Here is a 22,097-nt window from a genome sequence, read left to right as displayed (position 1 = left end):
GATAGGATTGAGAGAGGCCTCAACAAATTGGGGATTGGACCAAAAGAAATTTAATGACATTCAATAAGGAGAAGTGCAAAGTCCTGCACTTAGGACAGAACAATTCCATGTACCAGTACAGGCTGGGACTGACTGGCTGGGCAGCAGTTCTGCAGAAAAGGACTTGGGGTTTACAGTGGACAGTAAGCTGAATATGAGCCAACAGTTTGCCCTTGTTGTCAAGAAGCCTAACACCATACTGGGCTGCATTAGTAGGTGCATTGCTAGCAGATCAAGGGAAGTAATTATTTCACTCTATTTGGCAGTGATGAGGCCAAATCTGGAGTACTGTGTTTAGTATTGAGCCCTCCACTACAGAAGGGATGTGGATAAGTTGGAGAGAGTTCAGTGGAGGACAGTAAAAGTGGTTTGAGGGCTGGAACACATGACTTCTGCGGAGAGGTTGAAGGAACTGGACTTTTTTAGTGTTGAAGAGAAGGCTGAGAGGGGATTTAATAGCAGCTTTTAACTACCTGAAGAGTGATTACAAACAGCATGGAGTTGATTGGTCAGTGGTGGCAGATGACGGAACAAGGAACAATGAATGGTCTCAAATTGCAGGTAGGGAAGTTTAGGTTGGATATGGGGAAAAACTTTCTAGGTGGGTAGTAAAGCACTGGAACAAGCTACCCAGAGAAGTTGTGGCATCTCCATTCATAGATTGTAAGGCCAGAAGGGACCTTGGAAGATGATTGGGTCCCAGTGGCGATTCATAGGGTGTGCACGGGGGTGCACATGCACCCTGTGAGAATGTGAGAGCCGCCCCCCTCCCCTCCCCCCCGGCGTGAGCGCCAGCCGGGGAGTGGCACTCCTGGAAGCTGCTTTGAATCGTGTAACATAGAAAAAGACTCCCTAGTTTGTCTTCAAAATGTCCCCACTCTCTGGGTTCCACCCCTTAGCCAGTTCCCAACCCACCTGACCGTGGACTCTGCCGTCCCCCAGTTTTTTTATAAGAGCATCTTGGGAGATGATATTGAAGCCCTTTTAAAATCCAAGTATGTGAAATAAACTGCATCTCCCACATCCAAGCGGTTCGTTAGTTGATCGTAGAAGGAGACAAGGTTGGTCAGACATGATTTATGCACAACAAAACCATGTTGGCTACCCCTCGGCATCATGCCTTCTGTCAGTATCTCACAAATGGACTTTTTGATAACTTTTCCCAAGATTGTACCCAGTATTGAGGTCAAACTGACTGGTCTATAGTTTCCCAGATCCTCCCTCCTCCCCTTCTTAGATTGGCACCACAGTGACCCTTTTAGAGTCTTCTGGGACCTGTCCTGAGTACCACAAGTCTTCATATACCTTTGCCAACAGTCCTGCAATGACTCCAGCCAATTCCCTTAGTGCTCTCAGGTGTAGTTCGCCCAGTCCTGCCAATGTGAAGACATTCAGCTGCTCTCAGTGTTCCCTCACCAGTTTGACAGTGACCATTGGTTGGTAATTGCCTCCCCACCACCACATCTGCCCAGTATCCGACCAGGCGGGCAACCACCGTTTGTATGCAACAAAACCTTCCCCCTCACTGGCCTGTTCACCTTCTGTACTAAATAAAGTTCTTCCATGCAGGTCAAAAACCTATGTGACTGGCCAGATCTGGCTGTGTGCTCCTCCCAGGTGATGTCAGGGTAGTTGAGGTCACCCATGACAAGCATGTCCCTTGAACGTGCAGCCTCCATCATTTCTCTGGAAAATTCCAGCTCCAGCTCCTCTTCCTGGTGTGTTGGGCAGTAGTAGATACCTACCATCAAGGCCCCCTCTCCTTATCGTCTCTCCCCTCCCCCGGTATCTTGACCCAAAGGGTCTCAAGTCACCCTTCTCTTGAACCAGTTTGGGTGTCCGAGTAGAGGTCTGGCTCCTTCATATAGAGAGCTGTGCCTCCTCTCTTCTTGCCTACCCAGTTCCTTCTGTGCAGCCTGTAGCCCTTTATGCATCTAGCCCAGTAAGGCGTGGCATCCCACCAGGTCTCTGTTATTCCAATGAGATCTTATTCCCTATTTACTAGCAGGAGTGCCAGTTCCTGGTGCTTGTTTCCCATACTCCTAGCATTTATGTATAGACACGTATGTCCCCCATTTCCCTCCCACCCCAATGTCATTCTAGCCTCTCGACACCTCTCTGACCGCCCTGTCTACGTCTTTCCTGCTTGTCTGTCCCCTGGCTTGCATTTCTGTCTGTACACGCATTCCCTGATGGCACCTAGTTTAAAGCAGTCCAGCAAGTCAACCATACAGTTTCTTCCCCTTGGCATGAGGTGGACACCATCTCTTCCCTGGAACAGCGTTCCATGATCATAAAGTCTGAAACCCTTGCTGTGACAGCACCATCTCTTGAGCCTCCGGTTGACCTCCTCAGTACAACAGTTCCTCCAGGGGCCCTGACTCCTGACTGGGTGGACAAAAGGGAAAACCACCTGTGTCTCCAGGCCCCTCAGCCCAGCCTCCAGAGTCCTGTAGTCACTCATGACCTGCCAAGGGTTGTTGCTGGCTGTGTCATTTGTGCCTACATGGATGAGCAGCATGGGGTTGTGGTTGGATGGTCGGATGAGTTTTGTAATTCTCTCCATCAAAGCCTGGACATGGGCCCCGGAAGGCAGCAGAACTCCTGCGCGAAGGGATACAGGCAGCAGATGGCACCCTCCATCCCCCTCAGGGGCGAGTTGCCCACGACCACCACTGTATGTCTCCTCTTCTGGACAGGAGCTTGCCTCCTTTCTCTTCTGGATCAAGTGCTTCTGGTCCTTCCTCCACCAGTGGTGCAAGGGTCTCATACCTGTTGCACAGCTGAATTGGAGAAGTTTCCCTTGCAGCATGTGTCCTGGGGCCTGAAGCAACCACCTTCCACTTAGCTCGATTCAGGTCCTCCTGCTCTGTCTTCTTTTCCCCATCCCTTGCAGCCCAGGACCTGGGCCAAAGCCTCCGCCACTGAGATCTCCATCTGGGTAGAAGCCTCAGAGGAGCCAGAGATGTGGGACTTGGTAGTAGTGGCAGGTCTGACTCCACGACACCATATCTAAGACCTTCCTTGCAAGCCTTTCTGTTCTGAGAAAGCTTAAGGCCCCACTTCAAAGAGGGGGGTGGCAAACTGACCTGCAAACTGCTAGTAGACTGCCCTGTTTTCTCTTCCCTGGTCACTTGGAGAGCCTGCTTTTAGGCTCCTCTCCTGGGCTGAATTGACTGCAGCTGGCTAGGTCAGCTCGTTAGGACTTGAAGCCCTCACCCAGCACCAATCACTGGGAATCAGCCAGCAATTCAACCAACAGTGAGGCCTCTCGGAGCACTCGCCCTGCCCCACTACCACACAGATGCAAACACGCAGTCAGAAACACACACAGCCGCTCACCGGGCTAACTCACTTTCCCAGAGGTAGATCTGGCTTTGCTGTCTGTCTCCCTTCCTCCTCTCACTCCCAGCAAACTGCCCTGTTTGCTCTTCCCTGATCACTTGCTCCCTGGTCCCTTGGAGAGCCTGCTTTTAAGCTTCTCTCCTGGACTGAACTGACCGCAAATCTTACCTTTTAAAAACGTGATTATGTTTCTTTAATCTTTTGCCTCTGGTCTGTGAACTGTACATAGGACTGGGGTACGGGAAATTGTAATTCTACCTCTGCTATTGAGAATTTGGTTTTGGACAGATCATTAACCTTTCTGTTTCCCTAGAAATTTCATGGCTAATATCTACAACAGGAGAGCATTGTCAGGTTTGGTTAACAAAGACCTATGCAGTACTGTATATGATCCAAGTCTTCCTAATGGCTCTTCCTTGTGTTTTATAATAATGCAAATAGCACACTGAGAATACTAAAAATACTTGAGTGTACTAAAAATGACATTACTTTCTTAGGGAGCAAACTTGTTCATTTTTGTGAATTGGACCATACCAACTGTAATCCTATGACTAATTAGCAGAGCACAAGGTTTTAGTTCAGCCAGTTTATAAAATCAATTGTCAGATCACTTTTGCAAGAGGCATTGCACTAGATAACACTTTGAAAACAAATACTCATTCATTGAAAGAGGCTGAGTGTTTCTTTGTTTTTTCTATTTTTAACTCTCTAATTTAATTTTAAACAGTTTATCCACTTTTAAGAATTTCATTGTTGTGAAGTGATAACATTGAGGTAGACAATAAACCAAATTGTTCAAAGAGACTAATAACAGGTTGCCCAGTTGTTGTGAATTAGGTGGCTGCACTGTTAAACTTCATATGAGAGAGAGAAGCAGTGTTCTCTTTCCAGACCAAGGGACTGTCAGTTAGGCTTGAAGTGAAGTGGATGGTGGTTCGCATTCACTTGTTTTACAAAAAGGCATTGATATTTTTGAGTGCTTCACAGCTTATTTTAGAAGGAGAAGACCAGCTTCATCTCCCTCACCAGCAAAATAGGAATAGAGTCCTCTAATATAATAGATCTCATCTACTTTGCCACACCACCACCTTTCATAATTAATGTGCCCAAACTGTGGGCATGACTATCCTATTTGCCCTATTCATTGAAGACAGTTTTTTTTTTTTTCCGGGAGTCGGGAATGGTAATTTTGATACCTGATATTTCACTGCTGTTTCATGCTTCCATCTGTATGAGGTGACTTTTTTTGCATGCCAGTTCAAACTCCACATTGCAAAGTTACCACTCTTACCTGGTACAAATAGGTTGGATAAAAACTGTCCCTGTAGGAAGTCTTGCTCCTTTTACTGTGGAGAGTCCTGTGAGAAAAGTACACCTTGCGGATGCCCTCAAAATAAATGAGAACCTGCTACTGTTGATCTAGTGCTTTCACCAGCATTTAATCCACACAGTTTATTTTAACCAGAAGTTTATGATACTATGCATTATATAGGTAAATGTGCAGCTTGGTTCATTACATAATTTGTTTAGAATTTCACATATGAAACTGTACAAAATATGACCACTGAATACTGGTTTTGGGTGCCAGTGTCTACTGGGAGATGCAAGCTCTGAATCATCCCCAGTTGTCCATGATGTACAACAAGGCATTGATCATTTTGAACAGGGCTGTCAAACATGAGTGGTGGGCAAAATCCGGCCTGCAGAGCCAGGCAACCAACCTGCAGACTCTGGCTTGATGGAGGACCTTCCTGTAGCAGCATCAAGGCTCCTGGATGAGACCCATAGTGGTGGACCCCCAGCAGCACCATAGCTTGTTCCCACAGTGGCAGCCATGAGTTTGGGTGAGAGCCCCAGCAGTACTGTGGGATAAAACCTGGTTGCTGCCGTGGGAAGAAGCTGCAGTGCTGCTGTGAATTTTGCTTACTTGGCTGCCAAGCACTTCGGGGAGCGCAGTGGTGCTGGAGCCTGAGCAGGTTTGTGGGAAGAAGCCTGGCAACCCAGCTTTTTCCTGTAGGAGCACCTGAGTGCATGGGATGCCAGGTTTTTTCCTCATCATATGTGTCGGATTCAGCATGGTGGATTACGGGGTGACCTTGGCATTCTCTCTGTGCATTTTTTAAAATAAATGTTTGTGCAGTGCATGTATCAGTGTAATCTTCTGAAATATACATGTTATTTTATTAATAGATTCAGCTTGTTCAAAAGCCTGCTCAACCATGAAACGTATATTTTTTAGGTAGTTAATTTGTATTTTTACTTTCCTTTAATGTCTGGGTTTTTTTATTTGTTTGTAAACAGACTCAGATCTAGAAAAAGATTTATTGTTTGTACGGAATGATCTCTCTTTTGTTGCCTTTTATTTGTTGGGACTCCAGTTATGAATTTGTTAATCCCGTATTCACAGTTAGAGCCAAGGGCTCTTTGTTCTAGATAATATACAAGCACACATGAATTTAAAGCTTTTTTTCTCATAACTTAAAATGCAATATATAAACAAACGATAGATAAATGTTTATGAATACTCTCTTTTTCCTGCAGAGATATAACATACAGCATTTCCTTGGAAGCTGTGACGACGCTGATTGTCTTCCTTTCCTGCCAGCTCTTTCATAAGGAAATTCTGCGGGAGAGCATCATTCATAAATACCTGATGCATGGGCGATGGTACGTCACGTTCCAGTGTTCTGTTCTATAGGGAGCAAAACAAATTGTTTTCATGCCATTGTTAGATTGCTGGTTTGTGTTCACAGACTGTTGTATGTGAAGACAATGTAAGGAGAGGAAAATGTAATAGGTTTTGACTGCAGTTTGTTGGCACTTCAAAAAAAGAAAATGTTACCAAATGTTACTCCAACTTCAGTACAGCTTTTAGTTTGAATACCAGTTACCTTCATTGAGGATAACTGTGTTGTATCAGTATCAAACTTGATTAACTTCTTGAAACTTCTTAATTTAAACAAAAAATCTTTTTGATTATTTAGGGGTTTTCCCACACTATTCCTTGTTATAGAACTTGTCTGCCTCAAAAATGATGCTGAAATTAGTCTTCTAGCGCACCTGTGGGAAGGAAGCATTAACCATACTTGAAGAAGGTGAACGGTTTTGGAGAGCTCAGGCAAATGGTTCCGAATTCTTTTAAATGCTTTGGGTTGTGGTGGTTTTAATATAGTTAGGTTCAGGAACTCTCATCTCTCCCACTAAGGCTAGGAATAGATATCACATCTGTCAAGGAAAAGTTGTGCCTGTGTCTGTTAGAGAATAGAGAAGTCCCAGGATTTGCATGTTTGCACATCACCTTTCCAATCAGGATTTAGTGAGTGGCTGAAGGTACTGCTGCTTTTTTGCCATTGATACAGGAATGCAATCCCAAGACAACCATTCAGATGCACTTTGTGATATCCTGAGACAAACTGTTAGCGGTTTTTATTCTATGAACTCTTTTTAGGGTTTATCCAGGAACAGTGAATATAGACATCTGAATGATTGCACTTTGTCTCAGTGTAAAATGGTTTCTCCCAGGACGCACATAACAGGCATATTGAGGTGAAGTCAGAAAGGGTGGCTGAATGATTTAAATTGGTCCTAGCCACTCTCAGTAGTTGGAGAAATTACTGTCATTACCTGATTTCTACAGTTGAGGTGCAGAGGAATAATAGTATAAGTATAGTGCTCCCTGTCCTCTGCTCCTTAGTGGATGATGTTGCAGCAAATTAATGGGGATAACAACAGCTTAATAGTCAGACAAGTCCATGATCCCAAGCCTGCAATTGGTTTACACACAGAGTCCCAGTAAGGTCAGGGAAGCTTTGGGTGGGTGCAGGTCTCCACCCACGTTGAGCTACTTGTAGGGTTATTATTTTACTGGTAACAACATAGGCTTTAAATTGAAAAACCTCACCATAGTTCAGGTTCTTATTCCAACCTGAATAAAAGGTGAAAAATGAAAGCTGGGATTACTTGCTGTATAGTGTAAGAGTGATGTTGCAGCTCTTTAATTGAACCAGCTGTGTAGGTGGGATAGAGTTAGAGTTAGGCTTTTGAATGCAGGACATTCTTCCTCAGGTCAGAGTGCAAGAAGTCAGGCTATGTCTTGCTATGCACGGAAAGCTGTCACAACACTTGCTCTTTCTACTTGCTCCTTGTTATGTTTTTAATGGAGATTTGGACCAGATGTTAAATCAATATGTGTTAACTATCCTTCAGATGAAGAAGGTGACCTGCATCAGAAGAGAAACTTTTTTAAAAAAATCTAAAAACCCGGTCCCTTTTGCTCAAGAGCAGAGAGAGAGAGAAACTCTGTTGAATTTTATGCATCGCTAGGTTTTTGTGTTAGAGAAAATGATTGTCTTGTTGTGGAAGCCCAGGCTGAGAGGGTAGGATACTTGGGATACTTCCTTGGCTTTGCCACAGATTCTTCATCTGACCTTGGGCAAAGCAGTTAACTTAATTGTGTCTCAGTTTCCTCATTTATAATATCAGGAGGGCCTAATTCAGTAAGGGCTTCAGGGACCTTTAAGTTACGCAGATGAAATGGACTATGTATGTGCAAAGCATTATAATTCTGAGTTTGGTTGTACATGTGGTTGCTATCTTGTGCATGCATGCTCACACGTGTGTGTGTGTGTGTGTGTGTGTGTGTGTGTGTGTGTGTGTGTGTGTGTATACATATACACACATCTACATCACTGCAGTTTCCAGGCTCTCATGCAGAATGATAAATATTGAATTTCTTTTTCAGTCTCCCATATACCAGCAGACTTGTGAAGACATTGCTATACAACTTCATTAGACAAGAAAGGAGCCCTCCCCCAGGCACCCATGTCTTTCAGCAGCAAACAGATGGAGGAGGATTGCTTTATGGAATTGCATCAGGGGTGGCAAGTGAGTCTTTTCTTTCCTATAAATTACTACTCAGACCTGCACAGGGTGTTGCATTTTGTGCAACTATTTTTGTATGCATGCAGTTTGTTTTCTTTTCAGTGGCAGGAGTTGCAGTAAGGAGGAAACTGGAACAGGCTTTCTTATGATTTTACTGAGCTGGGCTCTCTCCCTTGGAAAAAGTGATGGAACAGGGCAGTTTCTGGGTTTAGCATGGTTTTTCTACCATTCTTTCAACTTCTCTCATCTTCATCTGTCTTTATCTGGACTCCTTACCAGATGAGCAAGTATGTGGAATGATGTCTGTCCAACTTGCAGTTCAAAGGCTCTTTGGCTTTATGCTTATAGTGAAGGTTAGGAAGCAAGTTTGAAAATGCAAGACTGTAAACACCACAGTGGTTATTTCTTCTTTTAAATCATGATGCTGCTGAAAAACCTATCTGAATTGTGGTTACCTTAAGGTTTTCCTGAGATATAATATGAATCATGTTCATAAGCCCTCCCTCTCTCCGGTTGTCTGTACAGTATGAAGCAATTCTGTCTCACCAGTAACTGCTGACTTGTTAACTTCAGCATAGCATGTGTTAGGAATGTCTTCACGCAATTTTTATTTTCCTCAGTTGTCTGAGTGTGTTGAAGAAATGTAATTTAAAATAATTACACCTGCATCTCTGCCAACTCACACCTTTTGAGATGTAAAATATTGACCATAATCTGACTGACCCTTTAAAACCTTAGGTTATATTAATCAGGGATGATGAAATAAAATTGAATAAGGAATAATGGACCTGCACAGTTAACTGTATTTAGTCACTTGATGAAGCCAAGGGAATGGTGGCCTACGAATTAGTTTTATGTTACCCTGCTTTCACTGTTTCATCACTGCAAGGTGGATAGATGAAGTACCATATCATTCTGATTAGGTCTTTTGCTGATTAGAAATTCTGTCTGCTGAAAGAATATGAAGACTCCTCTCTCATCTTACATAAGAGTAAGGGTTTCCCTGTGCTGTTTTTGATCACAAGTTTCTGTATGTCTGCACACTGTGTTCTGGGTGGCTCTTGCCCTCTTTCCCCGGGAGGTTTGTGTTTCATTGGTATGCGTGTTGCATGGTGCATAAAATTCTTTGGGATGAGTGGTGCTATATATTAGGAAGAATAAAATACATTTTTTTTATTGCTATCTAAGAAAATATTGCAGGTCCCCTTTTTAACTAGTTGAGGGGAGACTCTGAGTGCATTGTTATTGGAATGTAGGTTATTATTCTATGCTGTTTTATAAAATCCATTCAGTAACTGCTTCTCCAAAGGGGTATTAAAGTTCAGGCCCTGAGTAGTTTGCCAGAAAGTATTTTAGAATCCATCTGTGGCAATGCATCTGGATTGCCTCATGGAGGCAGTAAAAGAGCATGTCTTCTGAATATAATGTACAGGCCTGAATACATTGCAGCTTACATGGAAGAAAGTTACGTGCACCTTTAACCATTAGCATGCACCTATAATTTCTTAATTTCAAATTCCATTTTCAGTTTGCTCGTGTAGAAATATACAGAACATTAAAACATGTTTAAGTCGTGCCTTTTAGCATAGGTCTGTCCAAAAGCAGCTGTTTCCACTGCTATATATACATTTGGCTTTTTTTTTTTTAAATCATCTAGTATTCATGTATACGTACTGAAATTTTCATTAAAACCATGTGAATTCTGACTTCTGGTCCTTCATTTTAACTTAACGTACTTTCCTTCCTCTTTTCAGTCATAGTGGAAAATACCCTAAAACATAGTTTTTCTAAAACCAGGATAAGTTTTTGTGTAAGTTTACACCCCTGCCTTTATGACAAATGAAAAGCAAACTTTACTGTATTATTCTTGATCCCTGCATTAATTGTAAGGTGACTGCATTCTTTTAGCATTCTTTTTTTTAGCTTTTCAGCTTTCCAGACCATTAACACTGGAGCTTGCATAGGAACTTGATCACTGAACCTGTCGGTTCTAGAGAAGGGCATATTTGAAAACTACATCAAAATGCTGTACAGATTCTACTCCCCTCCAGGAACATTTTGATCACTGTTTGACTTCCAGAGTGGGCAAGAACAAGCCATGTTCCAAGCTATTTTCCAAATGTGCTGATATGTGGAATTGCCACCCAAATAGGAGAATTGTGCAAAATCTGGGATAGCCGTATGTGGTGAAATAGTACTTTGAATTGGTTCCCAAGCACAGCTCATATGGTGCTTTTTTAGATATGCTCCAGTGGTGCTGGGAAGGGGGATGCTTTAATTAAAGAGTCCACAGTGTCTCATATATCAGAGTCCCCACACTCCAAAATGGCAGTAGAGGCACTTAAACTAAGCTTGAGATTCAGAAGGTCCTGGAGCGCTCTAATTAGCATGCTCAATTAATTGAGACTGCTCTGATGTGGTGTAATTACAGCGTGTGGGAGCAGCCTCTGTGCATGTCTACAGGCACCCATGCAAACTGGCTTTGAGTGTGTGGTCAATAAGATTACATAAACATAGTACTGGGGTGGGTAGGCTGGTGTGTATTTTGCGTATAGCCCTTCCAAATTTCCACCATTAAATTTCTTCTGCTGCTACAAAGCTGTCGTGTCAATGTGTGAATCGCTTCACTTACTACTTGTATTCTATATCAAGTTCACATTTCTTGTCCTTAGCTCTGAGGTTCAGCACAAGTGTGCTCCTACCTACATCTGTTCTCATCTCCTCCTACGCTCCCTCCCCCTTCACTCCTCCTCACCCATTCTTCTAACAGCTCCCTTGGCATCCTCCCACACTTGATGAAGGCAAAAGCAAGAAATCACCTGGAACATCATTCCTTCTGGTGAATTAAATCTCTTTTCTTCATTTGCAGTTTTGCTAGACACCTTTTTCCATCACAGGATTTTTAATGATTCACCCAGGAAACAAAGAAGTACTTATCCAGTCCTTTTAAAAAGAAGTTTTAAAAATGTTCTGCCCAGCCTGGGATTAACCAGTTTCTGGTGGTGTTTTTTAATTGATTTTTGCCAGTGTAGACTCTTAAATCTTTATTTGATATGGGCACATGGTGTAATTCAGAGTCAATGGAATAACAGTGGCAGTCACTTCGGTCAGTTGCTAACATCTCTGAATTAGGCCTTTGGTGCCTTGACAAAATATATCAGCAGAGCAGAGTGATAACAAGGTTTGAAGACATAAATATACGTTGTTGTTTTATGAAGAAACTAATATTGATGGTCTGCTTCATTTTAAGGGATTTGCAGTTGGCATGTGTGTAAGATTTTAAGGACCTAGATGTCATTTGTCTGTAGAATGGATTCTTATAGCCTTTGTTTCTAAGACGACAGAGGCAAAGTGATGCAGAGACTACAGATGTTCTCTTTTAATGTCTTTCCTCCGAAGAGATATTTAAAATCAAAGTTATTTGTTGGCATGTCATAAACTACTTTTCAGATAGAATGGCTAATCCATTTAAGAGAAACATGGATAAAAATCTGATTTGAAAAAGCTTTCAAAATTCTTCTTAATTTTTAAGAGCTCTAAGATGAAAGTGTTCAGTGGTTTTTACAATTAAGCTATATATTACATGGCCATGTACAACATGATATTGTTTAGATTGCGGGCAAAATAGATCAGTCAGTCATAATAATGTAAATATGCACACATTTATTATACAAATGTTTGTGTAGCTGTAATATAAGAAGAAATTATGTTTGTTCCCTTTCATGTCCAGAATATTTTTAATTGGATTATGCTCCCAATTACTTCAGATATCAATAATAAAATGGCTGTGGTGTTTGGAGAACAGTTTTCTTTTGGGATTTTCTGCCCTTGGTACTTCATAGGGTTATTCTTTGCCTTGTTTAAAAATAGCTGGATCTAATTCTTCACTGTCTTGTATCTTTTATAATCATTAATATACGTGCAACTTAAGTATGAAATATGACTAATTGACTGGTGCATTTTATCCTTACAGGGCATAGATGTAAATGACTATAAAAATGCAGTTACAGTGCAGGAAAATAGGCCTAGTCGTATTATTGACAGCTAGGAATTCATGCTTTAGGTGCTTGGCAGGTTCACTAAATAAATGTAGCTGTCTTTTAACATTCACTGATTTTTAAATACATTTCCTTGCTTTATTTATATTATAGCATTTGTGTGTAATCCTATTTGTTGGAGAGAATATTTTATGGACAAGTAAAAAATATAGGTTTTTTTTATTGACTTTACCGTAAGGAGTAGCTAAACAAAACAGATATGTTAGGGCTGGTAAATTTTTATGGTACAGTTTTTTGGCAAGACTGTTACAAGATAAGAATATTTCAATTGTTTCTTTTGAAAGAACTGAATCAGTGTACAGTTCTCAATATAAATGATTATCTTATGCAGTTAAATTGCTCCAATAGTAGTTTCTAACCATTTGTGATCATGTGTATTCAATCTGTATTATTCGGAGGGTTGTACATGTAATGAGTAGAATGTTATGCCCAAGAGAAAATCATAGAAGCCACAGCTGAAAATGACCTATTAGGTCATCCAGTCAATCTCCAAAAGTAATCTAGGCCACAAATGTACTATTGTGGTATTAATATAAATTGCTTAATTCAGTTTGCTAAGGTCAACAGCTATTCTGTATCTGCCACTGATACTCTTCAGGTGGAAGCAGGCAAACATACCAGACTTCTAGTGACTTGGCATCATTGAAGTGTATGCATTGCACTGCATTATATCAAGCAATATTAGCGTATTAAGTAGCATCTGGCCACCTATTTTGAATGTATATGACTAAAGGTGCACAATCCATTTTCCTTTTCAATACATTTTTCTTAACAAGTATCTTTTCGCACTTGTCACCTTCAACATTTCACAAGCAAAATCAGTTTAATACCTTGGGTTTTTACAGTAAAAATTAAAAATGGAAAGGGTATTGCATAGTTTGATGGTTAATGTCCAAATTTAAAAAATGTCCAGGTAGGTTGGCCTTAATAATTGAGTTACTTTAAAGAGGAAATCATCTGTTGTTGCTTACTGCATCAGCCAGACTATTTTCCACCTTGACTATTTATTCCAGCCTGAATATTGCTGATGTCTTGAAAAGCTTTACTGTGCTGTTGCCAGGTCTACCTCTTTATCAGGACCTGTCTCTTGGTGTTCCAGCTAAAATGTTGTCCTGTCTCTTTCTCACCTGCTCATGGATGTCTGGCTGTCAGCTCAGGCCCAGGCTGGCTAAAACAGCTGCAGATTCTCTCTCTCCCTCTCTCTCTGTCTCTCTCTCTCTCTCCATCTTTTTCAGCTCGCTGGCTCACACGATCATCCTACCATCAATGCAGGCGTGAAAGCTGGGTGTTGTCTTTGATTCTGTCCTGTTTACGTCCTCACATTCAAGCTATGCCTAAGCTTGCAGATTCTTTATGGAACTTTTCTAAGGGGATGTCTGCTGTGCAGTGCAGTCAAAGGTGTGACTGAAGTTCATATAGATATACTCAAAATGAGCTTGAAACTGTCTAGCTGAATACTGATAGTGGCGGCAGCTCAGAGCTGAGTATGGGCTGCAGCACTTGCCAGAAAAGCTGGATAATATTAGGGTGCAAAAAGGCGTAGCTAGTTGTTAGGCTGAAATTAAGCAGAAGGCAGTGACACTTTATAGACTAACTTGTTCAGAGAGGCTTGAGCTTTCATGGGCTACAGCATCTGATGAAGTAGGAAATAGCCCACAGAAAAGCTCATGCCTCTTTGAACAGGTTAGTCTATATGGTGTCATGCTGCTGTGTTCTGCCTAGTATTAAGGCAGTTAGACAATACTGAGCTCTGTGGCATATGGTACACTTGCACTGTCTAGCTATTTTGAAGCTAGCAAAGGTATGTCCAGAAGAGCTTCAGCTATACTTTTATATTGCTGGAAAAGAGAGGCTCCCAGAGATTCCTCCTTTAGCTCTGGGAGTTCCTGAGAGATTGAAATAAGTTAATTATTTAAAACACAGCAAAGCTTTTATAGAAATCAAACTGAAAGTTTAGGATTCTAAATTTATTTTTTCTCAAAATCCTGCGCACTTGAACTCATGGCATATAAGAGATCCTGGTTTTGCAAGTGAAGAGTGATAAATAGTGCTGATAATATTAATATGTAGTTCTTTCTTAGTTCTTTTCATCAGTAAATTTCAGAATATATTAAAAAGGTAGTGTTACTGATCCCTTGTCACAGATGAAGGATCTGATGCACAAAGGGGTGACCCAAAGTGTGGGTAGTAGCGTGCGACCAAAAGGCTTCCTTGGTGCTCAGATGGGAGATTTATAACTGCTGAGATTTTAAATCTCAATAGTTGTTTGTTTGTTACACTGCTTAGCTCACATTCTGCTTTTGTGGTTATTCATCTGAACCATTGCCCTGTAGTCCAGGAGAAATGGTGGTCTGTCCAGTTTTTAGTTGGATAGGCATTATACTAAAACAGCCCCAACCCAAATGACATCCTTTTGTCAGGAAACTTGTTGGACGGGTGGTGGATTGAAGGTATATGAGAAACTGAGCTATCTTCCTGGTAAAAGTTGATATATATCAGTACAGCATGGCCAACTTCCTTTTATTCTTGTTCCATGTCACAAAGAGGGCTTCAGTCTTTAGAGTAGTTAATTGACAGATTTTATGAAGCACAATATTCTTATTAAAATAAGTTGTTTCTCCATGTTACTCCTTGAGGCGGAAGTTAATAACAATTGCCGCCTTTTTTTATATAAGATTTTGGGAAATCACACTGTCAAATGAAGCCAAAGTCCAAAATCCAGCATACCCATTTGTTTAAACTTGCTTATTGTAATGTGGTCCTTATAACTGCCATGGGCAGCACTGTTTCTATACAAATTAGATTTTAAATGACAGGTATTTATTTACTTTTATTCTCGATCCCCAGCTGTGAATATTTTTGCATGAAATATAAAAGCTGTGTAGTAGATTAACAGGTTTTGGCAATGTTGATCAACTAGGTCTAACTTTCTTTTTAGCATATAGGAAGTTGCAGGTTTGCAGTTCTCTAGAATCATTATTTCAATTTGCAGTTTTCATATATTATTTCAGGCTTTAATTGTTCCTGTTGTTTTCGTGAATGGTCCTTTGTACCTTAAAAAAGTTCTTACCTTCAAAGACTAATAAAATATTTTCTCAGTCCTGTTTTGCTTGGTACAAAGCACCATGGATGTTTTCTAATGAACTCTGACTAGCATGATTAACTGATTTGTATTTTCCTTTTTGTGAAAGTTTCAAACCCACCAAGGAAGTTCATCATGGCTGTGTTCATTTTGGAATGAGATTTTATTTTTTTCTTTCTTTCAAAAGCTTCAGACTTTTGAAGCAGTCACTAAGTAGGACAAAGAACAGTACCCCTTATGCCAAAATCTAATTGTATATTGACTCTCATTGTAAGTGTGGAACTGTCAGCGTCATAGGTGAAACTTTTTTGGGTGAGAGTTAGTGTTTTCACAGCACCGTGCTTATAACAGCTGAAGTTGACCTTGGATTTTGACATACACTTGACATAAATTACATTTTTTTTTTAAACCTATCTTACCCAAATGAAACCTGAATCCTTTAAGGAGAGAGCTAGGGGCTGCTGGTTAATGTTACAAAATGTCTCTAGAACTTGTGCATGTACCACTGTTGAACACTGAACAAATAATGGTTAGGAGAAAGTCAAGTTTTACCTTAGGCTAGAGGGTTGTAGGTTGTAGCTGTGTTCGTCTAAGGACATAGGCAGACCAGGTTCTTTGGGTAGATGTGATATCTTTGATTAAACCAACTAAACAGTTTGAAAAATTGTTATTTGCAAGCTTTTGGGCACAAACACCCTTCTTCAGGCTCAGAGAGAGTCTGCTGGTGTTTGTGAGCTCTCCTAGGTAGAATAGAAGCCAATGTGCAAGATGCAGTTCTGTGAAAATGCAAATGCATGGCAGTGAGGATCAGAGGGAATGAGAGATTATAGGTGTGAGATGAGTGGAGGTGGGAAAGAAGGAATGTAAAACTGGTGATAGAATGTAGCTGGTAAAATGCAGACAGATTACCTGGGGCTATCAGATGGCAGGCCGATTATAATGTGCCATAAATCCAATGTCTGTATTTAGTTTGTGATTTTTTTTTTTTGTATGAAGTGAAGTTCATAGTCTCATCTACGAAAGGTGTTTTGTAAATTCCCCCAAACAACAGCTGTGTACCAGAATGAATACACCCTGAAAATCTATCAAAGACAAAAATACATACTTACCTGTGGGTGCACGTTTCTCACAAGATAACCACTCTCTCTCCAGTCTCAAAGTTCTAATCCTCAAAGAGAATTTACAAAACACCTTTTGTAGACGAGCCTACCAACTTCACTTCATAAATCTCCTGGATACAAAAGATCATGGCTTCTGTTCTACCCAGGAGAGCACACAAATACCAACAGACTCTCCCTGTGCCTGAAGAAGGATGTTTGTGCCCAAAAGCTTGCAAAGAACAGTTTTTCCAACTAGGTGTATTTAGGTGGTCTAATAATGAGGACCCCCATGGGGGACCATCTATCCAAAGAACTCTATGCTAGACAAACAAGACTTGCTTGAATAGCATTCCATACAAACAAAACAAATCCAAGTCTCCAAACAGTTTTGTGATTAAATAGTGTGCAGAATAATTAGGAAGGTGTGGACTCTAGCATACAGAAATGTGGTAGACACTTCACAGAAGACAAAGCACTGACTTTGTTCTGGAAAGTGGTACAGTCTAAATTTAGATATAGCAAGCTTTCACAGATGGAGAGGCATAAGCAGATAAGATTTGGGAAGGAAGACAACACTGGCAGTTTTGAAGTGTGAGATAAGTAGCGGGCAAGGAGAGAGATGACTACACATACCTGTGAATTGTATCAAGTTTCTGTCCTTAAATAAATGAACACTGTAGAGTTTCTTAAACGTGGGTGTTGCAGATATAATGGTGCTAATGGTATTCCAGTGAACAGTAAATTTATTTCATGGACATTAACTTCAACTCACACACTAAATGTAATCTTGATGTGAACACACACAATTGTGTAAATAGAACCTTAATGTATTGCTAATTAATTTAAGTACAGTTTTTAAATCTAAAAATATTTGAACAAGACAGTTTACAAGTATAATCCCTTATGCTTGGACTTGTGAAAGGAGAGCGTTTCTTTTACCAATCAATATCTAACTTTTTAAATCTAGTTAATACTAAATTCTTTATGTTGAGAGATATTAAAGTAACTAACTCAGTTGAGGATTGAGAAACTTGTTATGTACCTTTGAATATAAATTTGGTGTAAAGGAGTATAATGCTGTTAAGGTAGTATGATGCTAGATCTCAACTTTTTGGGATGCTTTTAAAGGTAAATGCATAAGTTCTTGTGTTAATTGTTGATGCAAGATTTTCTCTAGCCTCAAACATCAGAAACAGGTGAACAGAATTAAATTCATGCATGTCTTTTACAAATATTCACATCTATTGGAAAATCATCAGTACACAAGAGATCGCACGTGAGCTGTATCAAATTCCCCCAAAGCCTGCAGTCCTAACTGAGTCAGTTATTAGAATTAAAGGCTGTTCAGTCTGGCCTTGATACCTGCAAAGATCAGGGAACAGGTCTTCAAGGAATCTATTTTGAAGCACTTACAGAAAAGCAAGGTGATCAGAAACATGCAGCATGGATTCACCTAGAGGCAAGTCATGCCTGACTAACTTGATTCTCTTCTATGATAAGGTGACAATCTCTGTAGATGAGGAGAGATCAATGGATATGATGTACCTTGACCTCAGGAAGGCTTTTGACATAGTCCCTCATGATATTTTCATTAATAAGTTAAGGAAATGCAGACTAGGTGAAACTACTATAAGGAGGATACATAACTGGTTGGATCATCATGCTCTGAGTAGTCACAAATGACTCACTGTCTAGTTGGGAGGAAGTATCAGTGAGGTTCTCCAGCATTTTGTTCTGGGTCTGGTATTGTTCAACATCTTCATTAATTATTTGGATGATTTGGATAAAAGCATACTTAGCAAATTTTCCAGATGAAACCAGGCTAGGTGAACTTGCAGACACTCTGGAGGGTAGGGCTGGGTTCCAGAATGACCTGGAGAGACTGGACAAATGGTTTACAATCAACAAGGTGAGATTTACCAAGGACAAGTGTAGAGTCCTGCACTTGGGTTGGATCAGCTGCATACACAAGTACAGCCTAGGGACTGACTGGCTTGGTTGCAACACCGAAGAGAGAGACTTGGGGGTTATGGTAGAGCATAAGCTAAATATGAGGCAACAATGTGCTCTTGTTGTGCAAAAAAAAAAAAAAATTTAAATTAAAAACAGGGCAGCTGCCTTGTAGGACTAGGAAGTCACTTGTAAATCAAGGGGTGTGATTCTTCCATTCTGTTCAGAACTATTGAGCTCCCACCTGCAGTTCCATGTCTACTTTTGGGCCCCACATTTCAAGAAAGATATAGTCAGATTAGGAAGAGTCAGCAGAAGCTGACAAAAGTGATTAGGGACCTGCAAAGCAAGGTTTACAAAGAGAGGCTGAAAGAACTAGAGTTATTTAGTCTGGAGAAGAAAAGGCTGACAGGGGGTTTGAGAACAGTCTTCAACTACCTGGAGAGCTATTACATAGAGAATGGAAATGGACTCTCCTCTGTGATTGTGTCCTGAGCAGGGGGCTGAGCTAGATGATCTCATGAGGTCCCTTCCAGCCCTACTTTCCTATGATCCTATGACTATAATGCCTAATTGATATATGTGGCAGAGACGAGTTTTCTGAGATGGCACCCAGTGATGGAAAGAAGAGAGAGGGCAAGGACATATATACAAAAGGGTAGTACTAAAAAGATACAGTGTGTTGTTCCTTTAGTATTATCTTGTATATGTAGCTTAATTTATATTTGCAGTGCTGTCTATATGGACTGAAATATTTCTTGGGTAATGAGTCTTGGCTTGGTGGGAACTTCAGTGTAGCAACAGTATCCTCTAACTTAAAAAAAAGTTTGTGTGGGGAAAAATTTATGTAAGTTACATTATAAACCAAGAAATACACACTTAAATATAGAAACATTCATTGTACCTTTTAATTGTTCTCAGTCCTAGGGATTTCAGCCACATTGTATTCCTGCCCCCCAACCCTAAAACCCCTTTAACAACCCAGAGGAGGGTAAATTAAGGATATAAGGGAAGTTTTCACACTGAAATTTCTTGTCTTAATCTAAAACAGATAGTTAAGAAGATTATAACATTTTTACTTAGTGTTAAAGAGCCAGCTCTAATTAAATGTGTTGTGCCAAACTGGGGTTTCCAACACAAGTATGAGATTTTTACATAACCTCTGATAAACAGTTATTTTTCCTTTTGAATGTGCCATTAAAAACATTTTTCCTTTCTTTCTGTGAAAGACTTCCCAGCCAAATTACGATGAGGCCAAAACTGTGATTTGGTGCTTGGCAAAATAACCTCATTGGTAGAAGTAATTATTTAACTGTTGCAGTTTGCACTGATGAGTAGACTTGTTTTTCTGTATTTATTTATTTATTTAATGTGTGTGAAGCTGGGGAGTTGTTTGTATGGTGGTTATAGCAAACATCAGCAGTCATTTTGGATGTTTGTCAGGATTTTTTCCTAAACTCGAGTGACATTTTCCAGGGTGACTCGGCTGGGGGAAGGAAAATCAACAGGGATAGAATATGCACCTAGGATCAGGCATTCTGGTGAAAAGGATTGATTTCCACTTTTAGAAAGATCCATTTTGGAAATATATCAAATTATACCTTATGCCTATAGAAAACTGAATTTGTTCTCACCAGGCGTGCCTACACGAGGCGCTGCGTCACTGTATCAATGCACCATGGCAGTGTAGCATCAGTGGGCACAAACTGTGCTGCTGCAGCTATGTCTGTCACTGTAGCTGTGCGTTCCTTTGCTATAGTGCATCTCTACAGCAAAGTAGCCGCTAAAATTAACGGTGCTCTGTTGGCACGGCACAGTAACAAGTGTTACTGCATCATCATTTAGCGCTTCCTAAAGGAAGAACTAAATGACAGTGCAGTAACAACGGTGCCTTAGGTGCTTGTGTAGACACACCCACCCCCTCTATTAACAGAACTCCTTGATGGATTTGGGAAAAAGTCCTAAATCAATGACTACACCATGAACTTTTGTTTGGATATCAACATTAGTTAAGAGCTTGGTGATGAATCATTTTAACATATATAATTGCATCAGAAAGCAACCTGTACTGTAGACAGAGTTATAGTGACAAAACCTCGCTTTCAGTGGTGATATTAGTTTCCTGGGGTTGTCAGCTGACTGATCTTATACTGACCACAGCACAGTTTTGTGAGTACATGTGGCATCTGTACTTGGAGTGCTTTGTTAATACAGCATGCTAATATGGCTTTGCTTCCAGAGCTCCCAACTCTAGACTTGGCCTTCAAAAACAAGACCCAGATGTCCATCTTTTAGAATTTTAATCTGTACTTTGCCTTTTGGGTGTTAGGCTTCTTAGTTTCTTATTCCTTAACCACCCAGTGCAACTTTAAAAGGATTTGTTTGCAGTGGTGTTTAAATATCTTCTAGCTTACAATACGTTTTAAGTGGTCCAGTTCTGCTACAACGAAAGCTGAAGGAGAGGTGAACCTTCCATTTGAGTGGGTGCAGGGAGGGGATTCTAAAATGTGACATTTGTTGTTGCAGTACAGTAGTTACACTATAATGGCACTTGTTAAATGTTAAAAATCAATGTATTTATTTTATTAAAATGTATCAAACATACTTTACTACCATATTTTATACTCCAAATAAATTAGGAGAGTCAGGCAGATAAGAGGCCTGAGGGAGTGTATAGGGTTGTCTCCTTCGTTCCGTATCTCCTCCCTCTTCTGTTTTTCTCAGTCTACCCTTTTTCCTACATTCCCCAGTCCTCTAAAGTGGAATGCATCAAAGAGTGAGAAACATGGAACCTGGGGGAATGCAGGCTGGAAGTTAGGAAGCCATACTTCCAGTTTTATTTCTTACTTCCTTCTGAACTGTGTTTGTAGTAAACTTTGGAAAGTACATTCAGTGAATGAAATGAGACAGGAAGTTTAATCTTACTTTAAGTGAAATGTGAGTACAACTGTAATTCTAGAGCGCTTCTAATGTTTCCATAATAGCCTTTAAAATATATAAAAAGTTTAATTTACAAAAAAAAAGTAACTGGTTTCTGGTTTCAGTAGTATTTTAAAATTATTTGCTGTACATAGACAAAATATATAATTGAGCATGCATAAATAAGGCCTTCAACTTTAGGATAGTAAAATAATTTTTAGTTTCCAACTAAGTTATTAATTCACAAAAAATAACATACTAATCTCATTTATTAAAATGACTTATTCTAAATCTTAATGACTAACACAAAATACCTAACAAGCTCCATGTAATCCCATTTATTTATAGCAGAAACATAAAATAACATTCATTTTTTATTAAGCAGCTGTTGTTACAAGTTACATAAGGCCTGCTATGTTTCCTGAGGTTATGTGCAAGTCAGTAGCTTGCTTGGACTCTGCTGACAGAGCTGCTTATATCATCTGCAGCTGGAGTTCTCTGAAGCTGTATTTTATTTAAAATACAAAAGGCCAGACTCTTTGGCCCACTAAATTTACTTTTCACTCCTACGTAATACAAAAGTAACTTAAAGGCTAGGGACAGACATTGCACATAAACCAGTTTAGGTGATCAGAAACTGGTTTAATCTGTAACAGAACAGATGTTCAGGGTACATAAACCAGTTTGAAAATGGCTGAAACTGGTTTGAGATAAACCTGGTTG

At 40.2% G+C, this 22,097-nt stretch overlaps 1 protein-coding gene across 1 annotated transcript in view; it reads left to right on the top strand.

The window, feature by feature from the left end:
- The window catches only part of DYM (dymeclin), a 400,582-nt gene that overhangs the window by 64,700 nt on the left and 313,785 nt on the right, over nt 1-22,097 (top strand). Inside the window, exons 6-7 of the mRNA XM_019518147.1 lie at nt 5,926-6,051; nt 8,126-8,268. Coding sequence (XP_019373692.1) covers nt 5,926-6,051; nt 8,126-8,268 — 269 coding nt within the window. The remainder of the gene's footprint in view (nt 1-5,925; nt 6,052-8,125; nt 8,269-22,097) is intronic.

The sequence above is a fragment of the Gavialis gangeticus genome, unplaced genomic scaffold (genome assembly GCF_001723915.1).
Source record: "Gavialis gangeticus isolate Ggan-Ray unplaced genomic scaffold, GavGan_comp1, whole genome shotgun sequence".
Lineage (NCBI taxonomy): Eukaryota > Metazoa > Chordata > Crocodylia > Gavialidae > Gavialis > Gavialis gangeticus.
This window is presented reverse-complemented; position numbering and strand designations above follow the sequence as displayed.